The sequence below is a fragment of the Lates calcarifer genome, unplaced genomic scaffold (assembly GCF_001640805.2).
Source record: "Lates calcarifer isolate ASB-BC8 unplaced genomic scaffold, TLL_Latcal_v3 _unitig_540_quiver_1162, whole genome shotgun sequence".
Lineage (NCBI taxonomy): Eukaryota > Metazoa > Chordata > Actinopteri > Centropomidae > Lates > Lates calcarifer.
In genome coordinates, this window is record NW_026117497.1 from 1,501 (window position 1) to 10,550 (window position 9,050).

The window sequence follows — 9,050 nt, forward strand, 5'->3', positions numbered from 1 at the left end:
ATGGAGACTGAATTTACTCTCTGACAACTACATACAATAAAAACAGTCAGCCGTGGTTTCTGTATGTTCAATGTAATCCACCTGAAACGCACCTGAAATGATTCACACACACAATCTGACAGCAGGCCTGTTACCTGACAGCAGGTCAGACTTTGAATAGTGAAGAAAATAAAAGCTTGATCCTCTGAAAGAATCAGCTGTCTCACATGGACAGTCAGTAAAGGCATAATCAACTTTTTACAAGATAAAGTGTCACTCAGGATGGAAACTGGATTTCACATGATTCACAGAACATCTGTTTATTTAACTAATGGTAAAAAAAAAAACAAAAAAACAGTTGGCTTCAGGAAAAGGGAAAACAAATGGCAGCAAATGACAAAGATCATGAGATTGTGTGAAAACTGTTTGACATGCTGGGAGTAGGGAGTCCATAGCAAAAATATACCACCTTTAAATACTCCACACAACTACAGTAAGGATGTAGAGAGAATCTCTGCAGTCCTCAGATCCTCCATCAGCTCACACTTGCATCACTGGACGAGCCTCTTTAGCACGGAGGTCCACCCCAGATGCAGCGGAAGCCGGTTCCACCCTGTCAGAACACGACTGGCCATCAGCACCAAGGTCACATCTGAGCATACACTCACTCTGGTAGACATGGGAAACTAAAAACAGTAATAAATCCTGCTGCTACATTGGTGTGCAGCATGCAGCAGGAAGAAACTCTAAAGCTTGTTTCAGACAGTGAGTCATTACTGTTGCCACCAGGCAGAGGGCAAATTCCCCAGCACCCTTCATCTCCTCACTACTACCAGTGACAATGTGTCTACATGAGGTCGAGGTGGCGGTGACAATCACATGCTGCCTGAAAGGACCTTGAAAGTCATATCAGTCTCCTGACCCAGGAGATTGTTAAATTCACTGTACACACAGCGATGTTTGGAATTCATCAAACAGTTACCAGTGAGAGGATCAGAAGCTTTTGGACACGTACCCTCTGCAGTGGTATGATGTCTCTGTCAGACAGTTTGTCTCCTGTCACTGGATCAATCATGTCCTTCTTGATCAACTTCTCCACACACTCCTGAGTCACCACAGTACCCCTGAACAGAGGACAGAGAGAGTCACTCAGAGTCTCAACCATTACATCTGAATGTTAGAGCAGGGCAGACATGTTGGTCATCACTCACGAGGGTCTCAGGACAGCACAGGGGACACTGTTGGCCAGGACGTCTCTGGTTACTGCACATACATACCTGTCCTGAAGACAGAGGACAGATTATAGCACACTCTCATCTGTTCACCACACACACACACATGGACTGGAGCATGGAGTTATTCTAAACTCAGATCTGGACTGAGCAGCTGATTTGTTTTACATTATATTTTGGCTGTTCAGACAAAACGGTGCATGTGGCACAGCTCCACTGTTGCTCTGAGTCTTTCACTGACAATAAGAAAAACACTGAATAACACCAGACAGTCTTTATCTCCCTGTAGGAGACACTGGTCATATCCAGACATTTCATTTCAAACTGGACGACATCCAACCGACCTCACATTGAAACCTGATTCCTGAACTGTTAAATGTCTTTCAAGAGGCTCAGAGACAGAGTCAGACACTGTGCTGCTCAGAGTGAAAGTAGAAAACAGTGATTTGACTGATGATCAGGAATAAGGGCAAACAGTGAGGCCTGTGTTCACCACAGAGAGCCTCAGTCAGGTATTTTATATATTTCATTTTCAAGCAGCTGTGTGGCAAGAGAAACTCAGAGCTCAGAGGTCAGAGAAGGCTGCTGTGACCCAGCTGCACACACACTAACAACCAGTCTGCTCTATCATGACCATCAGACTGAAACATTTGTGTATATAAGACATGATGATGATGATGAATCTCTACAGTTCATTCTCATGATAGGCTGGATGAGTTTCAGGAGATCAGCTTACAGAGTTAGTGTAGAATGAGTAGTGCTGGGTGTGGAACAGGCCTGGGTGCTGGTGCTGCATGATGTTAACACTGTGTGATGGGAGGCTGATGTAAACTGACCTGGCGGGTGAGCAGGGCCACTCGGTCCAGGCTCGCGTCCAGTGGGGTGAAGTGCACTGTGATAAGCTCATTCATCTTTATAGGTCGTCCTGACATGGGACATAACACAGCCTTACTCTGATAGGAGAAGAAGGGGGGGGGGTTAAAGAAGTGCGCTCAGTCTATATATAAGAACTATATTTATAAAGACTGGTTTCCATCTTTGGATCCAGGGTCAAGCTGCCCTCTGCCATTAAAGCAGAGTCAACATGAATCAGACAAATTCACAAAACAAACAGACAACACAGTATCATGACATCAGAGAGCAAACAAGTGAACCTGGCAACTCCTCCACCCACACACACAGTGTGTGACACAGGTCTAAAGCTCCACTAGAGGCTGCAAAGTGTACTGCACCTGCTGGGAAACAGTCTCCCACTGAATGAGATCCATACCTACCGGTCTGTGATCAGTGGTTGTTTCTCTGATGATATTTTGGTCACTTTTATTACATTCTTACATACAGAAGCAGGTTGAGTTTACTGCTGCTTGCTGCTGACAGACGAGCAGCAGCTGAGGGAAATTCCCCCAGTAAAACTCCAAGTAACACTGCCCTCAGAATACAAGGGGAGCATGTCTGAAAGGGGCTAAAATCTCTGTCAATGACATCCCCTTCCCCTTTGTAAACAATGAAAGATGATCAATTTTGATTCTCAAATTGCTGCCTGGTCCAGACATGGCAGGAGAAGCCACTCACTGGTTTCTTGAGCAGAGTTGGCTTGGCCTCTGGTGTGAGAGAGGGAACCCAGAAACTGGGCAGGCTCTGGCTGGAGGTGGAGGCTGAAGCTGCCATGGAGGATTCTGCTGAGCTGCTGTCTATCCTGCCCTTCTCACCTCCTTTACTCTGTCCTGTAGGAGAAAAACAGGTGGTTGCTACTGTCTCAACACTTCCACAGATAACTGTTAGTACTCATAATACGACTAGGAGCATGTGAAACTGCTGAGTGCTTTGATCAGTGTCTCAGTGCAGCAGAGGAGGAGCTGCTGTTACCAGGTAAGATTTCTGAGCCTCCTCACCACAGGCTAGTGGAAATGTTTCCAGTAATGACCTAATGTGGACGTACATTGTTTTATTTTTGTGTTTTTACAGAAGAACAGTTTTTTCTAAATGATCCATGTTAGTGTGGATGTGGTCTTGGTACAGTGAGGGCATGCAGTAAAATACTGAAGACCCCACAGACATGTACCTGATGTGAATGGGTTGATGGGTTTGGACACGATGCTGTTCTCCCTGGTTTTTAAACCTCTCCACCCTCTCTCTTTCCTCTGACTTGGACTCAAGCTGGCTGTTGCTCTTCTGTGCTTGTTTCTGCTTCTCATATGCCTGAAGAATTAGAGCAGGAAAATACAGCTGAGATATGTTCAATCATTTCATTCTCTTACATGTAACAGAAAGTGGAGGAAAAATGAAATTAGACTAGATTATTTGGCTGCATGAAATAAAAAGGAAGAGTATAAATCTTTAAATGGCAGCTTTAAACTTTAAAGGAAACACCTGTGTGGATGAAGGTTTTGTGTAAACATAGGCGTGTGGGGCTTACCTTCATTTTTTTGGCAATTTCTGTCTTCTGGTGCAGAATGTATTCAAGAATGGCCTGTCTTTCATACAAGTATCCATCTGGACTAAGGAGAGCAACAGAGAAAAGACACTCCATGTTTACATGGTCACATGTTGAGATTATAAGGTATGTAGGTATGTATGTATGTGTGTGTGTGTGCATGTGTTGGACAGAGAAACATACGTCACCACAGGATTCTGACAGGGCTGCAGGGACAGGCAGCAGCAGTCAAAGTCTTTAATGGCATCTTTGCCCAGTCGAATGCTCTGAGTCCCATAACCAGACGCCGCTGGGCAAGAAGACAGACAGAGAGAGAGAGAGAGACAGAGACAGAGAGACACACACACACACACACACACACACACACACACACACACACACTATACTCAATACAGGGCTCACAGTTCAATACACTCATGATACATCTAAGGATATATTTAATGAATAAAGACTGAAAGCAAACTAAGATTTAAGAGTGTTGCCACAAAACCCAGTTTCTCACAGTTGTTTTCTTATTGTAACTAAATTCCAGTTAAAATGTAAAAATAAAGTCTTTCTTGCAGTTATTCTCTTCCTATGCAGACTACAGTGCAAAAGAGAGGACACTGTTTTTGAATGAAATGAGTGCTAATGTAACTACAGCATTTTGTAGTGTTGTTTTGGTTGTGGATCGTTTGTGGACTTATTATATTACCAGGCTAACAGTGTTGTCAGGCTGAGTACAGTGAGTCTTTCAGAGTTAACCAGCCTTCAAAGTGTTTGGTTAGTTCACTTTAACCTGCAGGAGTTTGTGAAGCTGCTGTTACATGTTCTGCCACAGAGGAAATAAATTCATAATGACTGAAAATGAGTTCACAGTCTACTGACGTCTTTACTGAAGAAATGAAACTAGGAGAAACAGCTGAGAATTATAGCTGTTACAGACGATGAGTCTGAAAAATATCAACTGTCAGAGAGAATAATGATAAGAGAGGTAGAACAGTGAAGGAGGGATTGAACAGAGATGCCAAGCCGATCTGATATCGGTGGTGTCATTTCAACAACACAACACACTAACACCATTATTTGTTTTTCTGGACAGTAAAGGTCAGCGAGACATTTTGGTTCTGGTGACTTTCAAGCATTAAAAATTGGAATAGGACATCTTCATGCTCTCAGAGTCAGGTCAACAAAAGCCTGCAGAGTGTCAGTGTAGGACAGTGTGATCACAGACAGGGAGGCAGCAGAGATGACTGAACTGTGTGAGGAAGGAAACCTCCTCCGAGGGACCCTGAGTTAAGGTGAACTACGTCGGAAATATCTACGACAGGTTGAAACCGCCACCACCACCCGCTCCTCTCCGCTACTGATCCGGGTGAAGTGTCCGCAGCACTGCTGTGGGGGACACCTGTCTGGTCTGGTCTGCCGTGGTTCTCACCTGTGTCCTTCTTTTTCTCGTGGTAGGTGTAGACAGCTCCGGCCGTGCAGTTCTTTCCGTGGCGGGTCATTGTTCCACAGATGTGTCTTCGTTAACCAGCGGTCTGGACAGGGGAAAGTAAACACGGTTAATGTCGCCGAGAGCAGTGATGCTAACATGCTAACATTAGCTGCTAGACGTAAAACACAGGAGTGCGATGTAGTAGGGCTGCCATTAGAGGAGGACAGACACAGGCTGAGGCTGAGTCCATCAACAGACGGTACGCCGTTACCTGTAGGAGGAGAGGTTGTTTGACACGGTCTAAACCACGAATCTGTTGACTCTCCTTCTTCCGCTTCGTCTTCCGTTTCCGCTTCCGACTCCTCATTCTTCTTCTCTGGTGTTTTCTGGCAGCTGGCAGCCTCACGTCACATCACTGCCACCCTCTGGTTATTACTGTCTCCCTGTTGACCTGAGTGGCTCCACAAACCATATCCTGACCCAGCCGGTCTGTTATGGTCCTAATATGGAACCAGGCCTTACTCTGTGTGAAGATGACCAGACTTGGACACCTTGTTCCTGTTGTATTTCCGGTGTGAGGAAAAGATACACACAACCTTTCAAAAATACTGCAATGCAACTTAAATTATTTTCCTGTATATATTCTCCTGTATATACTTTAAAGACATTCTTAGTATTTGTAGTTCTTACTTTTTTCTTAATGTTGTACCTATCTATCTATCTATCTATCTATCTATCTATCTATCTATCTATCTATCTATCTATCTATCTATCTGGATGTTTCTGTCCATTCTTCAGTCTTACTTCATCTTACTTCATCTACACTTAAACCACTTAGATAGATTGCCATCCTGCAGAATTTGAATACAGTATAATGCTTTACCACCATATCAGATTGTATATAACAGCTTGTAAACCAGTACAGATATTTGGTTTGACATGTATGCTATCAGATCCCAGTAGACTTATCAGCTCTAAAACTCTGGTTGGGTTTCCCCAGTCTGTCTTAATTATACAGCAGCAATTCCAAACAGAAGTTACCCCAGGGTACTTTTCATATAGAACAGGTCTGGGCCGTACTCTGCAGATTATTACTTACAGAGAACCATCATGTTCATGAGCTGTTCTTGGTGACAGTGTTAGCAATAAATATTTGGTATTACAAGGATGATCAGATGAAGTGTTAAGATGACTGTGAGCAGAAAAGTTTTCTTTGAATGAATTTTCCTTTGATAAACTTGGGTATAGTTGAACCTCAGTAGACTGAGAGCTACAACAGGAGTGAACTTTTAAAGGGAACACAGAAGCTCTGGTCTGTTTGTTCAATTTAATCTGGTGTTTAGAGATTATTATTCCTCCCAGAGTTATAGTTACTGTAATCGATGAGTTGTACCGGGGTTAAATAATCACATAAAATATTCATACAATTAAAAACCTCAAGCTGTGTGTATATTCTGTACAACACCAGGAGTGAAATATTTTGACTTCTTAATGGTTGTATCAAATAAAAATATTCAACTTCTATTCTGATGGTTCATTTGGAACACACTTTCCCCATGTTAAGCCTCACAGTTTGAATATTTGGAAATGCAGGTCCACAGCAGCTGCTGAAAATCTGACTGATGTGTGACTGTATGAGTCTGTGAAGTTAGGCCTGTTTTGTGTCAGTAGATCAGGGACATCAGTAAATGATAAATGCCATTTCGAGTGAACCCTGACTCTCAGGTCAGTGCGAAAACCAGTATGTCCTGAACCAACAGTGATGTTAGCAGTGTTGGTGTTTCCCACACATGTCATGTTTGTTTCTGTGTCTGTACAGCAGCATTTCCTGCCTATGTGACTGTGGATTTCCTGTTAGCAGATCCCTACACCCATTGCAAATAAAGCTCCAACTAACAGATGCACAGACTGAAATGTTGCTGGTCTAAACCATCAGCAGGATGACACATCTTCACTGCCGTACAGCAGTCAGAGCTGAGGGTGGAGGTGGCAGTGGTTTCTATGTGGATTCTATAATTTACACACTTTATATTTAAGTAAAGATCAGACTGATTCAAGGCAGAAAAATATTAACTTTCTATTGCACTGACTGTTTTAGTATGCTAGTGGACATGAAACCAGAAACATTTAGAGAAAATTAATATAATTCTGTAGAATAGTTTCCTGAGAAAAAAAATGAATCATGATAAGCATAATTAGGGAAGAGTCACATCTTCTTGCGCAGATAAACACAGTAAACTCCCTGTTGACCCTGCACTTATCATCTTAGCTCATAGCAGCAGGACCAGACCATATAAGGTCAGATATATTCAGGTTGTTGGTGTTGGTGAGTTGTTGGTCTGGAGTTAATGATGTGGTTAGAGTGGTAAAGGATGCTGTAGCAGATAATAAGTGGGACTAGACCTATTTCATAAACAGCTATCCCCTAAAGACTCCCCACCCAGCAGTTATCAAGGGTACTTCTCTTTATCTGCACTCTTTGAACATGAACCCATCATTATCTTTCCATCAGCACCCTGCCCTCCAGCTCACCATCATTTCCCATCCTGACGCCTGCCGCACATTCTTCCTGTTTTCAACACTAATCATCATAATGTGGTAACTTTCTTTCTCCCTTTCTCATTTGAAGTGACTATTCTTGATATTTTTTTCAATAAGACTGTATCATAGTCTTGTCAAAAACTTTCTGTCAGTGTGAAAGGAGTTGCTCATAATCATGAATTATCAGCTGGACTTCACTGTTCTGGTTCATTCACTCTGCTCTCATAGCAGCAGCAGTTTTTAGAGAAGCAGCTGTATAAAACCGCTGTCCTCTACCTGCTCAGCAGCAGACAGCAGACAGACACAGTCAGAGAGCAGAGAGCAGCTAAAGAGACAGAGATTTCTGTCAGAAGACCAAAAACTGAGCTAAAAGAGAGGGCATACTGGACTCAGATTCATCAGGCGAAGAACACCACTCCACATGAAGCATCATGTTGCTCTGTAGCTGCTTTATTTACAGCTGCAGCTGCTGCAGGTTGAACTTAAATTGGATTAAGAGTCAGTCAACAAAAAACTTTCCCCCCTCAGCAGATGACAGTGAAAAGCACTCTGCACACACTGTACATCATAATGGATTTGTTCACTTTTCCTTTAGGAGTAGGAGCTTGTCAGACAATAGTTAGAGCGAGTCTGGAGCAGGGAGCTGCGGTGCTTCTACTCTGAGAAGAGAATCCTTTCTGGAGGACAAAAGCCATCACCTTTGTTCTGAGCAGAAATGTATTCTGAAGTTCAGCCAACACCCGTATGAGGCTTCAGCAGTCTGAGTTGGTCTGATTGAGCTAACTAGTCCAAAGTTAGTCTTTTTAGTACAAATTTCTCTCTGTGCATTTTCCCTCCAGACAACACAAAGGGCTAATGTTGTACCAGGCTGTTGAACAAGCTGATTCTGTCTCTCTGTATGCAGAACAATTACATTGACCACTTTTGTTCAAGTGCATGTTGGTATTGTTGTGAGACTGACTGAGAGTTGCAGAGCCGTCACCCTGTGTGTCTGATTGCTGACCTGTTGACCTGTAAGATGAACAGGTGCCAAAGTTTTAGCTCTGAAGAATCAGATGTGAGTGGCTGGATCAGTAACACAGAGACAGACAGAGCACACTGACTCAACAAGAGACTCATCAGTGAGATCTGACTGTGATTATATTGTATGATTATACAAATGTGATTTATTTTAGAAATTGACAAATGCCATATATACTTAGTCTTGACCTTTTCCTGACCTCTACAACTGTATTCAGAGCCATCAAACATTTGCATCTGTTTATCTCTCCCTTTCTCGTTAACCCCCTCCCCCTGCTCGTGGTCTCTGGGTGTTTGTTGTTAGTTTCCTGTCACAGAGGAAGTGCCTCACCCTGCTGCCTGGCTCCTTATTGGCCCCAGCTCTGATGAACAGTGATTTCTTGGGGGGCAGAGACAGAGTGGCGGGGGGGACGGGGGCAGTACAGGA

General features: G+C 43.3%; 1 protein-coding gene across 1 annotated transcript; it reads right to left on the reverse strand.

Moving 5' to 3' along the window:
• Nucleotides 1-332: 332 nt before the first annotated feature.
• LOC108874485 (nitric oxide synthase-interacting protein-like) lies at nt 333-5,463 on the reverse strand. The gene is given in 12 exon segments (XM_018662977.2): nt 333-576; nt 578-592; nt 995-1,103; nt 1,191-1,261; nt 2,048-2,164; nt 2,784-2,935; nt 3,274-3,325; nt 3,327-3,410; nt 3,628-3,709; nt 3,829-3,934; nt 5,063-5,165; nt 5,334-5,463. Coding segments are annotated over 11 exon segments (915 nt in total). The 5' UTR covers nt 5,133-5,165; nt 5,334-5,463; the 3' UTR covers nt 333-519.
• Nucleotides 5,464-9,050: the final 3,587 nt, after the last annotated feature.